The sequence below is a fragment of the Doryrhamphus excisus genome, linkage group LG10, assembly GCF_037039965.1.
Source record: "Doryrhamphus excisus strain RoL-2023G ecotype Guam linkage group LG10, RoL_Dexc_Guam_v1.1, whole genome shotgun sequence".
Classification (NCBI taxonomy): Eukaryota; Metazoa; Chordata; class Actinopteri; order Syngnathiformes; family Syngnathidae; genus Doryrhamphus; species Doryrhamphus excisus.
Window position 1 is genome coordinate 19,418,910 of NC_136366.1, and position 24,894 is coordinate 19,443,803.

Here is a 24,894-nt window from a genome sequence, read left to right on the forward strand (position 1 = left end):
CAGAAATTGACGTCCTGGCTTTACACTTTAGCATCTTTGGTGCATTACCAGGATTATCCAGCCAGAGTCCTGAAGGGCTCAATCAGGGATGTTTTCCTTCACACGGACACATGCACCCGTTCACTGATAACCCACGGGTCAAGAATATGATAGAAACCGCAGTAAATATCTTATTTCTGTTCTGTGCTCTGCTGTTTAGAGGAATAGTTCCATGGAACATAATTATCAACGCACAGAGTATCTGACTAGGAGGATGTGAAAGCAAGCTTTGGATGAATTTCATTTCGTTATTGGAAGTTTGAGCTGCATGAGTGGTTAGCACTCAGGCCTCACAGCTAGAAGACCTGAGTTAAATTCCTCCCTCGGCCATCTCTGTGTGGAGTTTGCATGTTCTCCCCGTGCATGCGTGGGTTTTCTCCGGTTTTACTCCAGTTTCCTCCCACATTCCAAAAACATGCTAGGTTAATTGGCGACTCCAAATTGTTTAAATCTGTTTTTAATGACTAACTTTTTATACCTGACTGCTGTGCCCCACACCGCATTTAGCATTGTTTTTAGCTCTGAATGAATGTATGAATGTTGTATTTTAATGCTTCTTTTACTGTTTTTTACTCAACTCTATTTTTTATTTATGTTTTCTTCACTGTAAAGCGTCTTTGAGTACTCTGAAAAGTGCTATACAAATAATAATAATATGTATTATTATTATTATTATTATTATTATTATTATAGGTATGAATGTGAGTGTGAATGGTTGTTTGTCTATATGAAGAGCTTGCAACCAAAAGGCGCTAAATCCATTTTGACTGATTTCGAGAACATCAATGATTTTTAATTACGCACATATCAATCTATTTGGTCATCAAGTCTATATTGCAAATGAAAGAGCTATCAATATAGGTCATAAAAATGCATGCTATAAAAATCCTGCACACACCATGTATTTTATATATATATTTTTTAATTAATTTTTTTTCGGATTTAGCGCCTTTTGGCTGAAATGATGGATTTAGCGCCTTTTGGCTGAAATAAATTTGAAGTCACCTTTAACTTCTTCAATGGCATTGTTGTAAAAGAATGTAAGGTGCTTTAATGTGCTATGCTAATAAAACAATTACAACACAGAAGCCATTCTCAACATACAGTGCAAAATAATTATTATTAATTAAATTAATAAAAATTTGATTAAGAGCAGTGCTCATATTTGACTGCACCATGAAGGTGACAGTGACAAAAATCATCTCATTACAAACTCTTTACATTGTATGTTTTTTAGTACAAGTAAAATAATGTTTCTCATGAAAGTTGGAGGTGTCAAGGTAGAGACATGCCTTTTATGGCGTAAAAAAAAACTTCCATGTTACAGAATACTGTAAAAACACAATTTGTGTTCTCCTGAATTGCATAACATACTGTAACTATCATACGTGTACTTAATGTACACAAACAAAACAGGACGCGCACTGATACTGGCTTTCTGTATGTGCAGTGCCAATTGTATTCTTCTCTCTGATTGGTCAGATTATCAATAGATGGGAAACTTGGCCCAATCAGAATAAAGAATAAAGAAAGGGATTTAGCACCTTTTGGTTGAAATCTGAAATGGAAATAGCGCCTTTTGGTTGAAAGCATAAATTTCATATCACTTTTTTTCATATTTTTTAAAATGATTTCAAGACCAAAATGTGTGATTTGGATACACATGACAGAGGTCTATTAAACTCATGAAAAACATGCAACTTAGTGAAAATTGGATTTAGCGCCTTTTGGTTGCAAGCTCTTCATATGTGCTCTGTGATTGGCTGGCAACCAGTCCAGCGTGTACCTTGCCTCTCGCCTGAAGACAGCTGGGATAGGCTCCAGCACCCCCGTGACCCTCGTGAGGATAGCCATTAAAGATGTTGATATTTTCTTTTTTGGTACAAAATGGAGCCTGACTGCTTTTGCATTTGTAGAGTCCTGGATGGATGATGAAGCACAGCAATGTCACACAGGCCTTTCCTTCAAATGAAATTAAACATGATCAATACTGCCGGTCCGTCACATAGTTGCAAGCATGGACGGAAAGGGTGGGGGTTGGGATTCTTTTCAAATTGAACAGAGGCAGTCAGCGGAGAGCAATTCAGAATGCATTAGCGGCCTTACCAATAAATATAAGAAAATAATACATTACGGATGATTGCCTTAAAGAGAATCTATTCAAATATTTCTTAGCCAAATTGTATGCTACCCAAAGCTGTGCTAAGAAAACATCTGTTCATATATGCAAATTACACTAGCTGAAAGGGTAATTGCTTTGTCTCTTCTATCTAGCATATGAAATATTGTATTAAAAGAAAAAAAAGGCTATCATCGCTTTCAAGGACATGCACAAAATGCTGTATGTGCACAATCACAAGTCATCTGCATACATGTACTGCATATTCTATAAGATAAAATATTGTCGTATATATCGCAACTCGTACTAAAAACATGCGCAGTTGTGCATTTAATGAATGAGTTTCACTTTCTATTAGCATATCCGGGTTCTGTCAACATGATACATACGTAGATGAATGAAAACATGTTTCATCGTGTCCTGTTGGGCTACCCGGCTACTTTCATGCTACTGTTAATAATAGAAATGATGCTCATTTTTATTATTACTAAATAAACTATTAATTACGGCTGGTGACTAGTCCAGGGTGTAGCCCGCCTCATTTAAAAGGATCAGCTCCTATGAAATAGACAGTGATAACTAAGCGGTGTAGTGGTCTCATTATTGACACGTCCTCCTCCCACTAAGGCTGTCTCTCTCTTTTGCAACAACCTTTCCAGTAGGCAAGCCAAACACAACAAAGAGTTCTGTGATTTTAATTAAGTAGCCATATGAACTAAAGTCAGAAAGCAAATATGATAATAGTTCACATCTGACATCTGTGTTTGGTATGTTAATGATATAAATCACAAAAGAGCCACTTTGCTCAAAGTCATTACTGGGGGATGTGGTATTTACTTTGCCTGCTTGATCAATAAAGAAATCTAGGTGCATATGTGTTATGGTGCATTGGTAGACAGGAACAGCAGGAAGGTAATTAACATTCACGTGTTCATGCAGGGTCTTGGCGAGTTTCCTTGATTTGCGTACGATTGCACCGGAGGGACCTTTGATTTAACCGGAGCTGTAAAAGCGGTCCCTCTGGTCTTGCTCAGCTTTGCCATTGATTGCACGCGGCCGTTTGCCATTTGTGAGTTAAGTTCGCTGCAATCAGAAAGAACAGCACGAGGCTCTCTGACCTCGCTAGCCAACCGGAGAGGACTGCGTATCGAACTCCTTTCTTGTTCAATCTTCACTCATCATTGTTCTGTCAATGACTCCAGTTCCTAATTACTCTCGGGCATGAAATAAAGCTGCCTTGCAGACACATACTCACCAACTGAAACAATGCATGTTTGCATGGGCTTGCATCTCATTGCCTGTCAGCGGCGAATAAACATCTTTTTTTTTTTTAATTTGAATATTTGACTGTATCTCTGCAGTCATAGATTCTCAAGTTACACAAGAGTAGCGCATTTGTAGGATATAATCACATTATCCGTTGTAGGCTGACAGCATTTCACATGATAATACATTAATGTGTGACTGAAAATATCTCCAAAGGCTGGATTTTGATAAGTGAAGCCACAAAATAACTTGCATTTGATATGAAGGGAGGAGAAAGTCAATTGAAACGGGTCGGAGTAGTGATGAGAATATTTCCCCCACACATACACAAAAGGCCTTGGGCTATTATTACCATATCATGAGAAAAATCTATCAAATACGGTGAACATCCACATGATGATTCACTGCAACATTCATAATGAGAATATACTCCCAGTTGTGTTACATAAACACCCTAAAATAGTTTACATGGGACTGAATGCATGCATCGCATCCTCCGTGCTCAAGTTCTGGTTCCGCTTATTGATTTTTGATTGTTGAGAATTTTGTTAATCATGTTGCAATCTGATCGTTGAAAAGTTTGTATCGAAAGAGTCTTAATAGATTTTAGTGCCTGGCAGCAGATGGTGCATTTATTTCAAGTCCAAATAGTTTGCTGCCTAAAGGGGCAGTCAAATGCAATAAAACAAGGCACCCAGGAATATACAGTGGGACCTCGGTGAGTGTCATTAATGTTCCAGAAGGTGCAATTCCAACCGAAAGGGACACTAACCCCAAAGTAAGACACCATGTAAAGCCAATCTGGGCATGTTCTCCCTGTGTATGCGTGTGTTTCATTCATTCATTACATCCAAAAAACATGCATGTTCTAAATTGTCCATAGGCGTGGATGTGAGTGCGACTGCCCTGTGACTAGTCCAGGATGTACCCTGCCCGCGACCATAATAAATACATACAAATATGAATGAAAGGGACGAATTAACATATTGGGCTCTCATTTTGTGGCGTAGGCTGGCGGAGTGTGGCAATTTGGTCCAGCGCACCATTGTGCGCATACAATTTGGTCGACTGGACTGCAGTGAGATGGGCGTGGTGGCGCACCAGGGGAGGTGTCCACATTTTTAGCTTGGCATAGTGACAATTTCATGACAAAATTCACCAGCTCCTACCTGGTTTATTCTTGGCGCAGGTGAAGCGCAGCCTGCGTAATGGTAAATTGGCTGACGGGCGCACATTGCAGACCAAAACCTCACAGGCAGGTTTTTCAGCGTGTCAGGCAGATGATGCATTGTGGCTTCTGATTTTAAAGACGTTCATTTGATTGGTTAAGATTACACTGTGTTAAACCCTCTCGGTATGTTTTGGTTAGAGTCGGCCCTTCTGGAATGGATTAATGACATTAAACAAGGTACCACCTTATACATTACTTTGAAGCGTTCGAAGAATAAGCGCCAAGCTACTTTGATTTAATGTACATTTGCATAACTGCTTCCAACGGGATTCCAAGTTATTAAATATACCATATATGGGTTTTTATATTTTGCCAAACTAAAATGAAACCATTTAAATGTTTTCCCCTAAGACACATTTGGCTGGTAACGAGAGATAGATGAATAAAACAGTTTAAAAGTTAAAACAAGACGGAGCTTATGTATTTATGAAGGATTTGCAGCTCTAAACTGTGTTTCTCCATATGCATTAGGTAGTACACTACAAGGTGCTGCTGTAGATAGACACATGAAGAATGGTGTTGCTGCTCAAAATTACATCTTGGGTTCATGCAATATGTATTGGGAGGCGCTCAGAGCTGCAAAAGTGGGAGGGGAAAATGGAAATTCATACAAATTTGACTCCTTTAAAGCAGCCCTACTGAATGAAGTGTGGGGGGGGGGGGGGGGTCAAAATTAGTTCAGAACTTACACTAAAGACAACAAAGTATGGAGAGATGTCGGCACTTTGTTTTTAGTATTTATAGAACGCATTTGTCGGGTGGTCAAAATAGCGATAGTTTGTTTTGCGTTTATTGCTACGAGTACTTTTAATGCATACAAAGCAGGCTTCCCTAAATGGATTCAGCACAAGACACAAATTTGAAATTTGGTTCCCCCACCCAAGATTGGAATCTCCATATTTGTGTCCAATGATGTATACGTAAAGATCAGGGATGTCCCAAGTCGTATAGCAGGGGTGGGGAAACTTTTTGACTCGAGGGCGCATTGATTTAACAAATCATTTATTTGATGTAACATGCGTTATAAATAAAATTATTATTATTATTATTATTATTATTATTATTATTATATTGTTATTATTATTATTATTAATATTATTATTATTATTAATATTATTATTATTATTATTATTCATTCATTCATTCATTTTCTACCGCTTTTTCCTCACGAGGGTTGCGGGGGTGCTGGAGCCTATCCCGTCAAGAGTATTATTATTATTATTATTATTATTATTATTATTATTATTATTATTATTATTATTATTATTATTATTATTATTATTATTATTATTATCATTATTATTATTATTATTATTATTATTATTATTATTATTATTATGTGCTTGTGTCCCTTTTTCAGGAGCATTTTGGAAACAACAGACCACATCAAATAAGAAATTGATAAAAAAAAATCAAATGGTTGGCTCAATCCATGATGCCAGGTTGTATGTTGAGTTTAAATGAAATATTGTGGAAAGAAAAGGCGGGCCATATTCAAACACTTGGCGGGCCAGACGTTGTCCCCGGGCCGTAGTTTGCCTACCCCTGTCGTATGGCATATTTTCGGCAAGTCTTTAATTTTCTCAAACTTTCCAGCCTTGATTTTATAGATCTGCTTGATGTTTTCTCACGTTCTTTTTTTCTTCAACTGTTTAATTACATCAAAACATTTTTTTTTGTAAACATTCGACATTCAATTTTACTGTTCAAAGAAAAATACCTTGGGATAGATTTAGATTTTAATCACTATAATTGGCTTTGGGTATTGGAAAAGAAGGCAAGAATGACAGTACACTCATTTCAGCTATGTTCCATTAAAAATAATAATAGTGAGCGCACAAGTTCTGTCTGAGCTTTTCATTGATGTACAAGCATACCTAATGGGCAGACGTGTGCTGCAAGGATCTTTAAAGGAATTGTGCCTTTCTTCTGTCAGAGTATGCTAAATATTTCAGTCCAACAGAAGCCTCCAATCTATCCCAGTGATAGTTACTTCCTGTGTTTCACCCAAAGATCCACCGAGGTGCATGTCACCTCTCTCAACAGATGGCTGGGGCCGACGCGGAGCCTCGGCTTCACTTCACTTGCTGCTTTCAAGAAAGCTCCAGTCCACTGCCGGAATGTTAAATCTGTTTTCACAGCAGGGTTTGCAGCTAGTGTTTTCTTTTTTTTGGGTGTGTTTGTCCACCACACTTGATTTTCAATCTCTGACACTCACAAATCAGCACCAAAAGATACAATACTGTCAATACTGAGGATGAAATCAGAAGAGATTTGAACATCACTTTTAAGAAAGGTACAATGCCATCCATCTATATAAATAGCTCCCTAGACAGTCATGTGATATAAACAATACCGTATTTTCTGGACTATAAGTCACACTTTTTTTTCATCGGTTGGCTGTTCCTGCGACTTATACTTCAGAGCGACTTATAAAAGAAAAAACTGTTTATGTTCCATAAACACTGGACACCTTTTCTGTTCATGTTTATTTTTTGTGTAGCTGAATAAGCATTGTGTTAGCATATCTTACATCTATTCAGCCTGTTCTCTATTCTTTTATTGTTAGAACTTGCCCTCCAAGATGACATAATGTCTGTTTTGGTCAAGTAGTTGTAAAATAAATTACCCGCAAAAAAATGCAACTTATACTCCACGTATGTATGTTTTTTTCTACCTAATTATGCATTTTTGGCCTTGTGCGACTTATACTCCAGAGCGACTTACAGTCCAGAAAATACGGTCCAATACAATGTATTGCAACCTACTGATATAATTTCCTCTACATTACATACTTATGGATATAACATTGTTTTATTACAAAATTAAATTGTCCATAGGTATGAATGTGAGTGTGAATGGTTGTTTGTCTAAATGTGCCCTGTGATTGGCTGGCCACCAGTCCAGGGTGTATCCCGCCTCACGCCCGAAGACAGCTGGGATAGGCTCCAGCACCCCCCGCGACCCTTGTGAGGAAAAAGCGGTAGAAAATGAATGAATGAATGAATGAATGTGTAATCTCTTGAACGCTACCGTACCTTTCACTTCCTGGTTGCTGTGCAGCGAATAAAATGTACTTCTGTCACCTTGTGTCATTTTTTTTTCACCATAAAACCTCACCAGTCATGCCCTCTTCTATTGTAGAGTTGCATCATCACCTCTTTGTGCCTCTTGCACACACACAAAAAAAGCATAAAGGACGTATACATGTGTCTTTGTGAGCGAGTGGTCGGGTTGAAAACCATATAAATATGTCTTTGGTAGTGAATGAGTCAAGGAGCACTTCAAGCTTCTGGTGGTTGCGTCGCATCAGTGAATAGTCTGCATTGCCATTGGAACAGATAAAAAAAAACAAAAAACTGAAGGTTCCGTCTCCTATCACACGAAACTAAGGAGCAACTCACATGTTATGACAGATTTTTACAGGTTTTAAGTGAATAAGAGAACAAGGATGTGCATGATTAAAACATACTGTGTATATATAATATAACTATATTTACTATAAAAAAGGTTGTTTTACATGAAAATAATATATTAGTGATAATAGTGGATGAGTGATTAGCACACATGCCACAAAACTAAAAGACATAGGTTTGATTCCCCGCTCAGGCATCTCTGTGTGCAGTTTGCATGTTCTCCCTGTAGATTTTCTCCGGTTCCCAATAATCACTATCAACATGAATAATGGGACTGTGGCGACCATAACTTTGCTTCATACAAGGATGAGATCCTCAAAAGTCCTCAAAGAAAACTTTAAAATCTAGCCGATTAGATAGATGAGGCAAGTTCATGGCATCAATTTCAGGGATTTGGGCAGTTATGAGGGGGTGCCTCCCAGACGGTGGCACCCATGACCACCTTAATCAGACACCGCCCAAAGCAAATTTGGAAGCAACTTCAATTTAATGCAGAAAATCCTATTTAACATGTTTGTCCTTGGTGCAGCCGTGCATGCTAGTCAGTCTTTTAAGCCGAGCTCGACTGTGACTTGCTCACAATAGGCGACCCGTCTTCTCACAGCAGGTTCTTTAAATGCGGTGGCACGCTTGCGGACTTTGAAGGAGTAAACGATGCAATGGCGCTTCTATTTGTTCACTTGTTTGTTTCAGGCAGACAGCGCAACGCCGCGATGTGCATGAACACAGATGGGACTTAGTCCATATTTACTGTACGAAGAAAACATCTGAGCGCCACTTCCTCTTCCTGCCAAGCACTCGCTTGCATAATTGCACAGTCAATTTCTACATATCTGAATAAGCACTGGGGTAGTGGGAGGAGGTGCGACCTGAGGCAAACCATAATGATCACTCTCCTTCGCTAACTTTTCAACCTACATACATCCTTATTGCTTCTTCCCCTGCTGCTCTGAGCAAGAACTTACTGTATGGATGACTTATTATTTTTTTTTCCAGCGAGGCATTTGTGAAGAAACCGTGCAATGATCAGCTAATACATACACTGAAATGTATGAATAATGTAAATCATCGTTATTACAGATAATTTGTGTCACTGTTGTTTTGCAATGTAGTAAAACATATTGTAGATTTATCCATAATGGTCTCGTACAAAACTGTGTGAATGTTTGTGAGGGTGAGCAGACAGAAAAATCTTGACAATTTCATTTACATGAAGTCCCGATCGAGGATGGAAAAGAAATAAAATCAGACTTTTTTTTTTTTGTTAATTGCGCAATTTTTCCAGCTGGGGCTGCACGGCGGACAAGTGGTTAGCGCACACAGCTAACCACACAGCTAGGAGTACAGAGTTCAATTCCACCCTCGGCCATCTCTGTGTGGAGTTTGCATGTTCTCCTCATGCATGCGTGGGTTTTTTCCGAGTACTCCGGTTTCCTCCCACATTCCAAAAACATGCTAGGTTAATTGGCCACTCCAAATTGTCCATAGGTATGAATGTGAGTGTGAATGGTTGTTTGTCTATATGTGCCCTGTGATTGGCTGGCGACCAGTCCAGGGTGTACCCCGCCTCTCACCCCAGTGAGGATAAGCGGTAGAAAATGAATGACTGTTAAAAATCTTATGAAAGCACAGGCGTCATGTCAAATAGTGGTGGGCAAAATCGCTAATTTCAGTGGACCGGATCATTCCGGTTCATTCAGTAAAAAAATCTGTTCATTTCGGTCAATTGGTCATTAGCCTGTGCATAGACCCGGTCAGCCGTGTCGAGTCAGTCCGTTCGCTCATGTTCACGTTCGTTCCGACTCAACAGCACAACAACACGTGATGACTCGTGGTGTGTCGGTCATGAACGAGCGGGTCAAAAGAAATAGTTCTTTTGTGTGAACGGAATGAACGAGGTCACCGACAGTGTCGGTCAATCTCTCGGTCTCGGCCTTTCAGTCAGCTAACTCCTGCCACACACCGAGTGAGGCGCGACGATAGGATAAGACAGGCAAGTACAGTAAAGTCTCGTTATATCGATATTCTCGGGAGTCGGAAAAAATACCGATATAACCGGACTATCCATATATCCGATCCTGGGCTGAACTGCATTAAAAGTGGGCAATAATGCACTCGACATTGTTCTATAGTATAGAACAATGTCGAGCAGCTTAAATCAATCTTTGCTTAAGGATTTCAATACCAAAAAAGAACACGGCGAACGGCTGCTTCCAGTCAACTTTATTTTTCACACTTCCACCACCAGAGCACAGCACACACACCGATTCCCGCACTTCCTGGTTCACAGGTCATGCTCAACCCGCCCCACATAGCTGGCCAAACACATGCCTGCAACAGAAACCACGAACGCCAGCATGTACATATGAAAAACAGTGATTATTGCAAGCGATAAAAAGATATCTGAATACAACACAATTAAATACATGTATTTGTACGCTTGTGTCTTCGTTGGAATAGGTGTGTATGCTATGTCAGTTGGTTCTTCTGTTGCAGGCATGTGTTTGGCCAGCTATGTGGGGCGGGTTGAGCATGACCTGTGAACCAGGAAGTGCGGGAATCGGTGTGTGTGCTGCGCTCTGGTGGTGGAAGTGTGAAAAATAAAGTTGACTGGAAGCAGCCGTTCGCCGTGTTCTTTTTTGGTATTGAAATCCTTAAGCAAAGATTGATTTAAACTGCTTTTGTATCGATATAAGCAGACCAAATTGGCTGGCGGGAGATGAAAAGGGCATCGTAGTAACCGGATTATCATAATAACCGGGTATCGTACTAACAGAACTAATTATATCATAAAAGACTAGAAATTTGCCGGGAAATGAAAATAGTATCGTAATAAGTAGTAATTCGTTATAACCGATATCGATATAACGAGACTTTACTGTACGCAGATAGGTCCCGCCCTGCAAAAGGAACGGTGAACTGACTCTCCAGCCAATCAAAAAAAAAAGCATATGTAAATGAACGTACTGAACGGGTATTTTAGGGGCGTTCGTTCATGACCGACACGCCACTAATGTCAAGCCACCTCTCTCTGTGATGACAGCAGACAGAGCCACAATGGCGTCCCCATAGAGTCACACAGAATCTTCCACCCGTTAATAACGTCGTCCTGACCGGACCACATCGACAGCGGTGCAGTCCCATCACCGTATCCATGTCTCCAACTCACAACCACGTCTCTCATCAGCTTGACATGGGAACATCTTCACAAGATGACAACAAGAGTTCAATGGACAATTTCTTTTATTTTGCATCATGACAGTGGAGGCATCACTGATTATTATTATAATTATTATCTTATGTAAAAACGACCGCACCCGTTGCTAACAGGGAACACGGCGGTTTAATCGGCCTATTTAATCTTCCTAACTGAGCAGGCACTTTTTGTCTGATGACCAAAGGTGCTGCTTTCATAATGCATCAGCCTGCTTTTATTATCGCCTGGAGACTTAACCAGTCATGCAGCTCGCTGCTTGGAGATAGATCTGTTTGAAATGGAACCCTCTGGAGAGAGCTAAACACTGACATAACTTATTCTTGATCAGGGTTGTGATTTGTTGCCACAGTGTGATGCACATTATGTTGTGTGCAGAATTTGAATAGCGATTAATACACCGTGATGTTTAAAGAGTGTGGTTTAAAGTTGTTATTTTGTATAAACAGCACCGGCAACGAATGGAAGTATTTAAATACTTACACATATGGACACAGCCTGAGTCCAAGTATTTGTAGAGCCATCTGAGACGATAGAATAAGCATTGCTGCGATCTTTGCTGTCTGCATACAGATGCCCTTAAACAAAACTGCTGACCACAAAACTTTTGTGATACCGATCGGAGCTCCTGGCTGAAAAATGCTGGATTGGCTTCTAAGGAGCCTCTATGGGCACAGTGAATTCAGAACCCTAAGACTATAAATGCACTTTTGCTTTGCATGTCTTATAAAATACTAGAGTTTAACTCGATTTGCTTGACACATGCTTTTGACATCCTTTCATTTAAAAGCTACAAACATTAGTCTCAGATATCATTTAGACATAAACCATTTAACAGGAAGCTATTTTGAGAGCCTCTGATAGTTATGGTTCCATAGACTGGCCGCAGACAAATCCACTGGGTATTTATTACACATGCATGGATTCCTCACAATGATAAATGACCATCCCACCCTTTAATACTAAAGACAGGTTTGTCTTTGTGACGCATGTTCTTGGATACATGACAGATGAAGTTCCCCAATGCGCCAATGGTCATTCATTCATTTTCTACCGCTTGTCTTCATAAGGGTGCTGGAGCCTATTCCAGCTGTCTTCCGGCAAGAGGCGGGGTACACCCTGGACTGGTGGCCAGCCAATCACAGGGCACATATAGACAAACAACCATTCACACTCACATTCATACCTATGGACAATTTGGAGTTGCCAATTAACCTAGCATGTTTTTGGAATGTGGGAGGAAACCGGAGTACCCGGAGAAAACCCACGCATGCACGAGCAGAACACACAAACGGAATTGAACTCTGGTCTTCTAGCTGTGAGGCCTGCGTGCTAACCACTCGACCACCGCACAGCCCTTGCTCCAATGTTGAGCAAGGAAAACAGTACATGTGGTCCTAATCTGAATTGTACATCTCCCTTTATTAAGTGTAACAATTGAAGTCATCAAGCCTGTCCGTCTGGTTGAAGGTGCCAACGTCACTGGCGTCACTGGCGTCACTCTCACCTCACAGATTCTGGCACGTCTTGGACCTTTTACGGTTAAGAAAATGAGCTTCAAATGACACGAGCTATTTGATGTTCTGCAGCGCCTGTCTTTTCGGCTTCATTCTGCACTCATTTTCAACAAGTGCCGGCTAATTTGAATCTTTTTTTATGCTTAACCTGAATAATGGTCTTTGACTACTGAGCATGAAATGACTCTCCGAGGTTGGACTTACTGCTGGAGAGTTGAGGAGCTGTCACATGGAATATGTTTTATGTAGCGTACAGGCTAAGAGGAACAAATTCACTGTTGGTTGAGCTCAAAGTTCATTATTTTTTGGTGCAGCGGTTGTTCAATCTATTAGGACTAAAGCTGCATTCACACTCCAGTGTGAAAAGAATATGACAATTATTTTGAAAATCCGTGTAAGTGGAGCAGCTCACGACAATGTCCCACCACTCCTGCGATGACATCCACCTCCTTGCACCTCAAAACAAAAACCTTGCCCTCTTTTTAATCTTCTGCGCAAAATATTTTGTTTTGGAAAATGTTGTGGATGGCTGCACAGCGGTCAAGTGGTTAGCCCGCAGACATCACAGCTAGGAGACCCAAGTTCAATCCCACCCTCAGCCATCTCTGTGTGGAGTTTGCATGTTATCCCCGTGGGTTTTCGGGTACTCCAGTTTCCTCCCACATTCCAAAAACATGCTAGGTTAATTGGCCACTCCAAATTGTCCATAGGTATGAATGTGAGTGTGAATGGTTGTTTGTCTGTATGTGCCCTGTGATTGGCTGGCCACCAGTCCAGGGTGTACTCCGCCTCTCTCCTGAAGACAGCTGGGATAGGCTCCAGCACACCCGCGACCCTTGTCGCCCTAGGATAATCAGTAGAAAATGAATGAATGCTGAATTGAATTTGTTCTGAAGAAACCTAAAAGCGGAGGCTTTTGTTGGCGTCACATTATCATATCAATGTTTGAGGAAGTCTTTTGTTGCGAGGATAATGTCAAGACTAAATCCCAGGTTCAACGTGATATGACCTTCATCCCAACAGTCCTGTACTGTGTGACTCGTTTGGTGTCCCCGCAGGGTCGGTGAGGCAGATGCAAAAAAAAAAAAAAAATGACAGACTACCTATCATTCATCACTGTCGTCAACCGGAAACCCCGGAGAGCATCGGAGCAGTCAGGTTGCGCTACTTCCTGTGCATATTTCCCATTAATAACAAACCATACAGAAGTTATTGAATGTGAAGTTGAAGAGAAAAAACCATGGGTCATGGCTGATCAGGTGTTTGCCCCGCCTACACCGTCATTCTTTCTATTTGGGTATATAGTAGTTTTCTTCTGTCATTTACACACATTTTGGTTAATACTTTAGTTATATTACATTTGTTTGCCAATGAATCCGTTAATTGCCACTTTAGTTAGTTACCATCAGTTTATCCTCTCTTTGAGGTGATTGGTTGCGGCACAATCATGGAGGCGTGGCCATGTGAGTGCAGACCAAATGCATGTCATCACCTTGATTGGACTCTCCCAAGTGTCACCTGGAGGAGGGAGGGGATTTAACTGTGTAGTTTATGTTTGTAAATGTAGGTAAATGTAATGTAGGGGTTAAAATATACAGACATTTAAACCTAAATGAAGAATACTGAAAAAAAGGAAGTGTTTTGAAGATGTAAATAGAGATGTACCTTTTTATAGGAATTGACTCACCCTCTCATTGGGCATTTATGGTTGGGCTCGGACTAGGAAAAGGGACCTGGGAGAATTGTTTGGGGGTGGGAAAATGCTGTCTGACTGTAAAATAAATCTGGTGTACATCCAGATGCTAAGGCTTTCCTGGGCTAGTAAACAAACAAAAAAATTTCCAGTTGGGGTATCGAGATTCATACATGCAAAACAGAAGGTGTTGCCAGATGACTTCTAGTTGGGTTATCTAGTGGACCGACTGACCAATGACCATGTGTGCAGGAAAACTAGGTGATACTTTGGGTACAAAACGATGACAAGTCATATTTTCATCATCAGGCCATAGAATTAAAGCCGAGCTCGTTCTCTTGCAAACTGAGCAACCTGCTTTGTCGTCATTCAGCAAGATGTTCTCTTGGCATTTCGGTATCTCATATCGATTATTTTGGTAGTTCAGTCAGACGTACCTTTGACCAAAGCTGTTCTCCTTCCTTCGACAGTGCAGAGTGACAACTCTGTGACCTTCACTTCTGACATCCTGACTCACTGTCCACACCACGGGGTTACTGGCTCTGGCCCCCAGGAATGCCACTCCGTCCTTCAGCTTCACCCTGGAAAACACAGCAGTTCACCGCGTCAAGACAAAATGCATTAAAAGAGACATCTCATTCCACCGAGAGGCCTCCTGTGACATCGTCTCTCAGAGTCTTTAGTTCTTCACCTTCCTGAAGCTGAGCATTGTGTCAGAATAATGCTTTTAGTGGACACTGCTTGAATGAGAGCACAACTCTGCATCACACACACACACACGCACACACACACTAACTAAGCGAGGTAGACATTAAGTCAGCAGTTACACATACATTTGATCCAAAAAAACCCTTGGTTCCTTCAAAAAAAGTTGCAAACTGCAGCCAAAAATTTCTACTCTTGGATGAAATCCATTTTTGAGAACATGACTGAACAAATCTCAAATGCTTTTATGAAGCCTTTATGTAATGTTAATTAGGTTATTCATTCAGTAAAAGGAAAGCTGGCTGATATAATATGAAAGAAAAAACACTCAGGCCATAATGACAGTGGATCATAACTATAATTTTGGTTTGGACATGTTATGTTTAAAAAACTAATTATTGGCTAATGCAGCAATAGACCATATTATTGCATTTCTTTATTTTGTGGGTGATTATTATGCACTTTTTAAGTTACATGTAAGTTGATTTCTGAAAAAGGTATCATGGTGTCTTGGTTTTCGTACACTGTGTTAAGTTATTGTACGGCTAAACAGCACACTTGTAAATATAATTCTTTATAAAACGTCCTTTGTGTTAATATTTTGGGGTGTCTGGAATGGATTAATTTGATTTCCACTAGTTCTTATAGGAGGAATATTCAGTTTAAGTATGTTTCGGGTTCTGGTTTGCTTTTGTAAAAAGGATTAATGATGAAAACCAAGGTTCCGTTGTAAATGACAACATAATTAAAGTTGAATGCTTAACCTTAGGCCAAGTGGTTGGGAGACCCCAGTTCGATTCCACCCTCTGCCATCTCTGTGTGGAGTTTGCATGTTTCTCTGAGTACTCCGGTTTCCTCCCACATTCCAAAAACATGCTAGGTTAATTGGCGACTCCAAATTGTCCATAGGTATGAATGTGAGTGTGAATGGTTGTTTGTCTATATGTGCCCTGTGATTGGCTGGCCACCAGTCCAGGGTGTACCCCGCCTCTCGCCTGAAGACAGCTGGGATAGGCTCCTGCACCCCCTTGAGCCTCGTGAGGATAAGCGGTAGAAAATGAATGAATGATTGAATCATGTATAACCTTACAGACCCATTTCATTTCCATAGCATAAGAACCCTGCCTGGATTCATAAATCCAAACAACATCAAATTTCAGTTAGCTTGTTGTGAAACAATCTAAGTTTGCATCATGTCATTTCTACTTTCTTTTACTTGCAATTCCACATTGCTCGTGTTTAGACTGCTGCCACGAAAGGGCAGGATATGCGGGCAAAAGATGGAAGAGACAGGTGAGGCAGACATGATGGAGGATAGCCGCAATGTACGGAGAATGAAGATAGAGTGTTGTTTTCAGCAAAAAACAATGGTGGGTATTTCCCCCGCTATAATTGGAGTCTGTCCTTATTCGGAAAGAGCATAAGGCCTGTAAAAGTCGAATAACAACCTTAGCGTAAACAGAGCATAATGATATACTGTACATATATATATATATATATGTACATGTGTACCGTTTATACAAAGTTGTACGGCCGCCTTTAGACGACCACAGTCCCCACATTCTCTGTGTGAAACCTGGTTTCTTTGATGCTATCCGGGCGACGGCGGCCGTAATAACTGATGTGCCGCTCACCGCTCCTGACGGACGAGATAAAACGTTGTTGCTGTGGAAGAGGGCGAAAGCGCTGATTGCCGTCTAGCCTCTTCTTTCTTTTCCCCTTCCTGAGTCGAAAGAGCAAAGTAATCACAGACTCACAAAAGTAGCTTTGACCAAGGACTACAAAGCGGCCGATAATCTAAAGATCTAAAGTGCTCTTTTAACTAAATCTTTTGGAGTCAGATGCATTCTGACTTCTTATGCACATCAGATGTGTTGATGGTGAAAGTGGTTGGCGTGAGAGCACAAGTATCTGCTGTAGGGATGTGCAAAACAACCAATTAGTCCATTAAGGGTGTGCTCGCACGAGGCCATTAGTACCCTGTTGGACTTTGGTGCGGGTTCTCCATCCTGTTGGCTTGTGTTTTATTATTTCCACTATTATTTCCAATCTTATTTCAGATTGTTTTGATTGATTAAGTGTTTACTTCCATGAACTGCAAAACGAAAAAGTGTAGTGCACTAATTGGTTGCAACCAGCAGAGGTGCTGTCAACTTGTTTGCCATCTAAAGAAGAAGAAGAACATGAGGTCAGTTATTGGAAGCTGAGTGCCTGTGAGAAGTTGGAACTCTGGTGAAATACTCAATCATTTGTACTTTGTAATAAGCTTCATATCTAAAAAAAAATAACAGCACAAAAAAGAAAACAAATAGACTACTTTCTTTTCATTCCGAGCATGTTGGGGCACTGATTATGTTCACGCTGAACGGAAAGAACAAACTACCATTGTAATTGCATAAAACCAACATAGCACAAGCGATTGCAATTATTTTTGTTAATTGTGGACAAAATGTTGGACTCGGCTGGGCCGAATTGATGAATCAAATAATCTTTAATCATTCAAAAACAAAAAAAAAAAACAGCGCAAACAATCATTTTAATGGCACAAAACAGCACACAATCTATTTTGGTTGGATTTGGAGCAAATGGGGTAGGTTGACTTTGGAATATGAATACCAAAAACACAAAATCTATCATTTTTACAGCACAAAACAGCACATACAAAGCAGAAAATAATGACATTACTTTGGTTTAATTTTGAGTATTTTGCGGGGCAGATTACGCTCTTAAATATTTAATAACCTCAACTGTATGACAGTGCAAACAATCATTTTTATTTGCACAAAAGCACACAAACTATTGTGACTATTTTGTTTATTTGAGAGAAAATAAGGGACTATCACTTGCTGTAATCTGGCACAGTGGAAGCGTAAATAGTGTGAGTTTACCAAGGCTAGAAAAATTAGCACATAGGGAAACCAGTAAGCTGTCAGTGCTTTATTTTGTTTACTTCAGTATTTTTATTTCAACCTCAATCTTAACTGCCAACGTTTGTGGTTACCTAGCATTTATTGTTTAAGGATGCATTTTGCATGACCAGTGAAGCTAAAATGGGAACAGGAGGGGCAAAGCCCAAATGAGGAACAACTTTGAAAAGATGCTGAATGTGAATGGTCTTTGCCAAAATATCCCAAAACCGGGTAAATAGCCAAGAGATTGACGTCGGTGAGCAAGTGGTGTGTGACAGGCTGCCTCATTGTACGCCTGTGAAGTGAGAGATATTGAAAGACGAGCAGGAAAAAAACACTCGTATGAAAAATGGATATCCATGTCAGTGTCATCTACAGGCAAAAACAACATTTCTCTATTGTGACAGAACAAGCCAAGCATGGGCAGCCAATGATCATAAGCTCTAAATTACCAAATGGCACGTCGTAATGAGATTGGCCGCTCTAATATGATTATTGGCGAGGGCGGGCGGAGGCAGCGGCAATAAAGGGGACGGAATTTGAAGGGGGGGGGGCGTGCTTTTCACACATATCAGCACCCGAGGTCGCTTGATTAATTTCATGAAAAGCTGCATCAGTGGGATGAGTATTTACAGACGAGATGAGCTTGTCAGAAAAGACAGTTTCCGCCATCTTCCCCAGTAATGACACACGAGGATGGCAGCTGCCCAAATAATAAGACAAGTCACCTTGCTCTCAGGCATGGTTCTCACACGCCGAATGAAATACCTGCGCACATTAATATTAATGCACCGTACACAGCAGGAAATGAAATGGAATATAAACAATTACTTATAAAGTGAAAGACAGACAAGGGATCTTGCATGCAAATAGCAACATGTACAGGTTTTGCCTCATTTGAAGCACTTGTACATGTTAAAACGGTCTTTAATACTAACAATTATCAATATTCTGCAACTCTTGACAAATAATTTTCTTGCGATATGTGAAAAAAAACATTTGCATTGTTATGATTACTTTGGTAAAATAGCATTAGGGGCTCTCAGCATTCACGCAAGGATCAGAAATACAGTAAACCTCGGATATATCGGACTCGGATATATCGGAAATTCGCTCACAACGGACCAATTTTTCTGTAATGCATTTCCAATAAAAAATCATTGCATATATCGGATTTTTTATAACGGATTTCGCCTATTTCGGACAAAATCTCCAGTCCCGTTCTAATTTCCCTCGCATATATCGGATGGCCGCATCGTGTCTTTCTCCTGGCTCCAGATTTAGGACAAATATAAAAGTGAGTGACGTCAATAATACTAGCACAGCAGTGAATGAGATCTTAACCTCACTATTGGAAATAACGTAGGCCTGACGGGCGTAACAGGGCCTAGCTTAATTAACAATTTGTTATGCTCAGAGTCCAATAAAGTTAAATTCTCATTACCTTACGTCTCTTTTCATTGCCCAGTCCAGGTACATTGGAAACATAGTCAAGGAAGTGCCTTTTTATAACAGACAAAAATCCGATATATGCGTAAAACGGACATTTTCCGGTATACGCATATAACGGATTTCGCTTATATCGGACAAAACCAGTGGGAAAAATTGAATCCGATATATCCGAGGTTTACTGTAGAAGCATAACGGTTTCCACATGATAACATATCATTACACAAAGCAATACTGGAGACCAGAGAGAACCAGATATCTTCAAAGCACTCACAAACATCCTCAAACACAAACCTCGCCCGGTGTCTCTATCTGATATAAAGTTAACACACTGGCACGGACTAGGTCGGCAGATCTAGCTGCCCTTTAGTAGAGATAAATGGAAGTGAGAACAATTGCTCTCATATCTGCTCGGCCACAAAGAAACCACTTTCGGTTCCTACATCAGCGGGTGACTCCGGAAAAACGTAGAGATGAATGAGGGCACAACTGCTGCCTCTAGCATGTAGCGATATAGACCGGCTGCAGCACATCCGCATACAATATGATTTTATTCATGGACATCTTTACCTAAGCAGCTCCCTCGGAAATGAGGTGAAATGACAAAATAACACACTATAACGTTTATTTGATTGAAATATAATCCATCCAATGTTGAGGAGAAAAAAAAACACACATACTCTACCGCTCAAAAGTTTGGGATCACTTGCAAATTTCTTTGTTTTCCAAAGAAAAAAAAAAATTCATGCATTTCACAAACAATTAAAATGAATCATGATGATTTTCAAAGAAGGATGTAGATTTTTGCATAGAGGCCTACTATCAACAACTGTCAGTCCTCTGCATCAATCTCCTGGTATGGCTGCTAATCCAAGTTCATCATTTTATAAGGCTGATAGATTATTAAAAAACCCATCTAAAAATCTAAACTAAAACTAAGATATCTTACCATGCTGTTAACTACTCCCTTCAGAGAGCAGCATAAACTGGGTCTAACAAGGACAGAAAAACGATGCACAACTGTGCAAGAAGACAAACATCTGAGAGTGTGTACTTTAAGACAAAGACGCCTCACAGGTCGTCACCTGGCAGCTGTACTAAATAGTAGCCGTCAAACACCAGGGTCAGTATCAACAGTGAAGCGGCCACTTCAAGATTCTGGACTTCATGGCGGGACTGCCAAGAAAAAGCCAAACAGTGAAATCAGAGCTAAAATGGCATTGGGAATTGAAAATGCTCATGACAATGGGCAATGCAGAAATGTCAACCATGTCATCGCCATGGTTGCATACAACAGTCAAGCAAATGAGTAAAAGCGTCGATATGATTGAAACCATTTGTTAGTCAATTAGTAGTTATAGGCTGGGAGTATTTCAGGCTGACACAAACAGATGCAGAGATAAAGACCGGGCTAATCCAATTAATGAGTCTCGGGCTCGTCCTCCCATTATCAAGGGTAGTTAAAAGTGCTGGTGCGTAGCAATGCAACCACAAAAAACCAAGGACAAGATTAACACTATCAGATTGAAGAGAGCACACCGGGCAAAACACCTACGTATGCTTGTTGTACTTCAGAGTGGAGGTTCCAAGCTTTTGTCTGCTTCCCTTCCATGATTCTTCAACTCATCTGTCAATCTCTGACAATCAACGGAGCAACTGTCCTTCATGCGGTCGACATGCCAACCGCAGCTCTCCAGGGGTCCGTCGCAGGACCCGATGAAGTGAAGGGTATTTGGTGAAAAATAAACAGACCACGCTATGGCAACCCGTGATGGGCGAAACTGAAAGATTGTACCCGTTCTTATGAAACTGAATTTTCAAAAATAACATCTTTCATCATAAAAAAAATACATATTTCATATGATGACTGTACTAGAAGTGATATTTGGTCGCAGCCGAACTCTCCAATGATGATTGAAGCTGGAAAGGGTCAAGAGCGACTCTTCTAGCCAAGGACAAAGACCATATTAAATGAAGTCCCAAAAGTCCGGCTTTTACTCCAATGTGGAATGGAGAGAGACGGTCTCATCACAGAGGCACCAAACACTCGACAAAATTACAAGTGGCTGGATAAGAACAGTAGTCTCAAATGAACTTTTGCCAGGCAGTACATTTGATTGGGATATTTTGCTGCCTAAAAGCCTGATGCTTCATTTCCATCAAACAGTATACGTGGATATGCATCTTTGGTCGTAACAAGGCTCCAGGTACGCATGCTGAAACCCTGTGTTATGTTGCATAGGGGTTGGCAACCCGCAGGTCTGAAGCCAAATGCGCCTCTTAAGCCTCCTTTTGTGGTTGTTCTTGCAACCACAAAATGGGGGGAATGTTAGTGTTTAGTGTCGGCCGATCAAACGGAACATCCCCAGATTTAATATGAATTAGTTCAATTGAGCTTTTCTGCAAAAACACAAATGCATGTAGGACATAGACATAGACTTTCTTTATTGTCATTGCACAATAACACAGCAGTGAAATTGGCAACGAAATGTTGTGCCTGGCTCCCGTGTAATAATAAATAATAAATAATAATGTGGAGAATAAATAGATGACATCAAATACAGTAAACCTCGGATATATCGGATTCAATTGTTCCCACTGGTTTTGTCCAATATAAGCGAAATCCGTTATATGCGTATACCGGAAAATGTCCATTTTACGCATATATCGGATTTTTATCCGTTATAAAAAGGCACTTCCTTGACTATGTTTCCAATGTACCTGGACTGGGCAATGAAAAGAGACGGAAGGTAATGAGAATTTAACTTTATTGGACTCTGAGCATAACAAATTGTTAATTAAGCTCGGCCCTGTTACGCCCGTCAGGCCTACGTTATTTCCAATAGTGAGGTTAAGATCTCATTCACTGCTGTGCTAGTATTATTGACGTCACTCACTTTTATATTTGTCCTAAATCTGGACACGATGCGGCCATCCGATATATGCGAGGGAAATTGGAACGGGACTGGAGATTTTGTCCGAAATAGGCCAAATCCTTTATAAAAAATCAGATATATGCAATGAATTTTTATTGGAAATGCATTACAGAAAAATCGGTTCTTTTTTATCTGTCCGTTGTGAGCAAATTTCCGATATATCCGAGTCCGATATATCCGAGGTTTACTGTATGAACAACAATGTACAGCGTAAACAGTAATTTGTACAAATAATTTAAATAATTTACAATAAATCACAATAATTTTAAGTTTTGGCTGTGCGTGTAGGCAGGTAGAGGGGCTTATTTGGCACTGAGCAGTCTGATGGCCAGGGGGAAGTAGTTATCCTTATAATGTTTAATACATATCGTTGTTAGACAGTAACTGTATATCAAGGGGTCTCAAACTCAATTTACCTGAGGTTACCTGCTCAGGTTAAAAAAAAAAGATTTTTTTTTTTTCAGTGCTTTGTTTTCCAGTTTTCCACAAGAAAAGTTCTGATAAAACATTCCACTGTTCTCAAATAAGATGACAATATAATTAAATCAAAATAAAGAAAAAATCAATCAGTAATAAATAAATAAAACAAAAAAAAACGGCAAATAAGAAAAATTTAAGCAACCACAAATACTAGTTGGTGGGTAGAGAAAATATTTTTTTCCAGATTCAAATTAACAGTATTAACAGTTATTTAACCTTCAACATAAACATTAATGAAACATAACCATTTTACCCAATTAACAAGTTAGCATCGTTACATCTGGGGGCAGCGTCGAAACTTGCAAAATCGCGTGAATTGTGTCCGGTGTGCACACAGCTTCAAGCTGTAATTTCTGGGTACATGATAGCATCCATATCAAACTTACGTGGGCCGCACTAACACTAAACTTTCATATCAAGGTGGGGGCTTAAAACTAGCGTCGGCTCGCGGGCCGTGTGTTTCAGACCCCTGCTGTATATTGTTTGCAAACAAGGTCATGTTGTATTGAAGAGACTGAGCAGATGACAGAGAAAAGTCCTCACCGGCGCTGACTAGCCTTGACTCCTCAGAAATCACTATTTTCCATTCTCGTGTGTTTGGATCCGATTGAACCGTGAAGCAAATGGATGTTTGAACACAGCACGGATGCGTGGAAATGCGTGTGATATTGAACGTTTCGTTCTAATGGATGAGAGGAACGTCATTATTTCAGCAGTGAGTTTTCATTAAGTGAAATGGTATTTGACAAAGACGATAGAATGAGCTGACGTATACTAGAATATCTAGTCTAACTAACGTTATATCATGATAAATATTGATGCAATTAGGTTAGTAGTAGAAATGATCAGTAAAGGTTTACTCACCAGTAGTCACCTCCTTTGGATATTTCAGACTTTTATAAATGAAATCAAGGTCAAAGTAATTTGGCTTTTTGGCAACTATTACGAATATATAACAAGTGTTTGCTTCAACCCCTTGAACGTGACCTAATTCAGCAGAGATCCGACTAGATGATCCCTGTAGTGTCATTGTTAGTGAAATGGAGTTGATCTGAGTGCAGTTAATGTGTGTCAAGTGATTGTAGTATGCAAACATCTGTGTCTGGGGGAGGATCAGTTTCTTGATTGTTGGCGTCCCTGCTACAATACAACATGAAGACGAAAAGGAATTGAACAGTTCAAGACGGAAGATTGCCACGGAAGGTTCAGTTAAACCCATTCACGTTAATCGATGGTGGAAAGGACCATCAACAGATCTGTATCCGGACCGAGGTCTGTTATTCTGGCTGGATGAAACACTAGCCACGTTTACATGAGGAGTTTTTCTCTTTCCAAATGGAATCTTTCCAAATGACCTTTCCAAAAGCAATGGTATACATGGAAAGGAATAATCCGATCTCTTGTCTACATGCGCCGCTATAATCAAACAGAATAGTCAACGGGGCATGCCCAGTAAAACATAAACATCAACATCACGTGATACCGACTTCCCCGAGTTTTTCTTTAACTAGTTGGAATAACTCCGTATCGCCAGTTTTTTGTCCGTCCAGTCTGGAAATTTGTTTGGATCGAATCCAAATCCAGTGCCGATTGCTCGCCTCCATTTTTAAAACTGAAGAATGTCTCAAGCTGCGTGTTACGTCATATCTAAGCATGCACTGAAAGAACGCATCCAGGATAAATGTAAACAGGAAAAGATCAAATTCAATTTTGCTAATATTTTATAATTAAACTCTGGACATGTTTTATATAGATATATATTTTCTTTTTTAATAAAACTGGATTTGTGAATGGCGTATAGAAGTGTTTCTGTTCCACAGATGGCGGTAATGCACACAAAATCTGCTTGCCAACCGCCAATAAACAACAGAAGAAGAAGAACGCACCCTGACAACTTTCCGTTTGAGCGGGTACAAGATA

General features: G+C 40.1%; 1 protein-coding gene across 2 annotated transcripts in view; it reads right to left on the reverse strand.

Annotated features, from left to right (window-relative positions):
• Positions 1 to 24,894, reverse strand: part of LOC131106846 (transmembrane protein 132C) — a 148,671-nt gene that overhangs the window by 35,111 nt on the left and 88,666 nt on the right. For both annotated transcript variants that reach the window (XM_058056315.2, XM_058056307.2), the window contains one exon: positions 14,933 to 15,076. In XM_058056315.2, the coding sequence (XP_057912298.2) occupies positions 14,933 to 15,076 (144 nt within the window). The remainder of the gene's footprint in view (positions 1 to 14,932; positions 15,077 to 24,894) is intronic.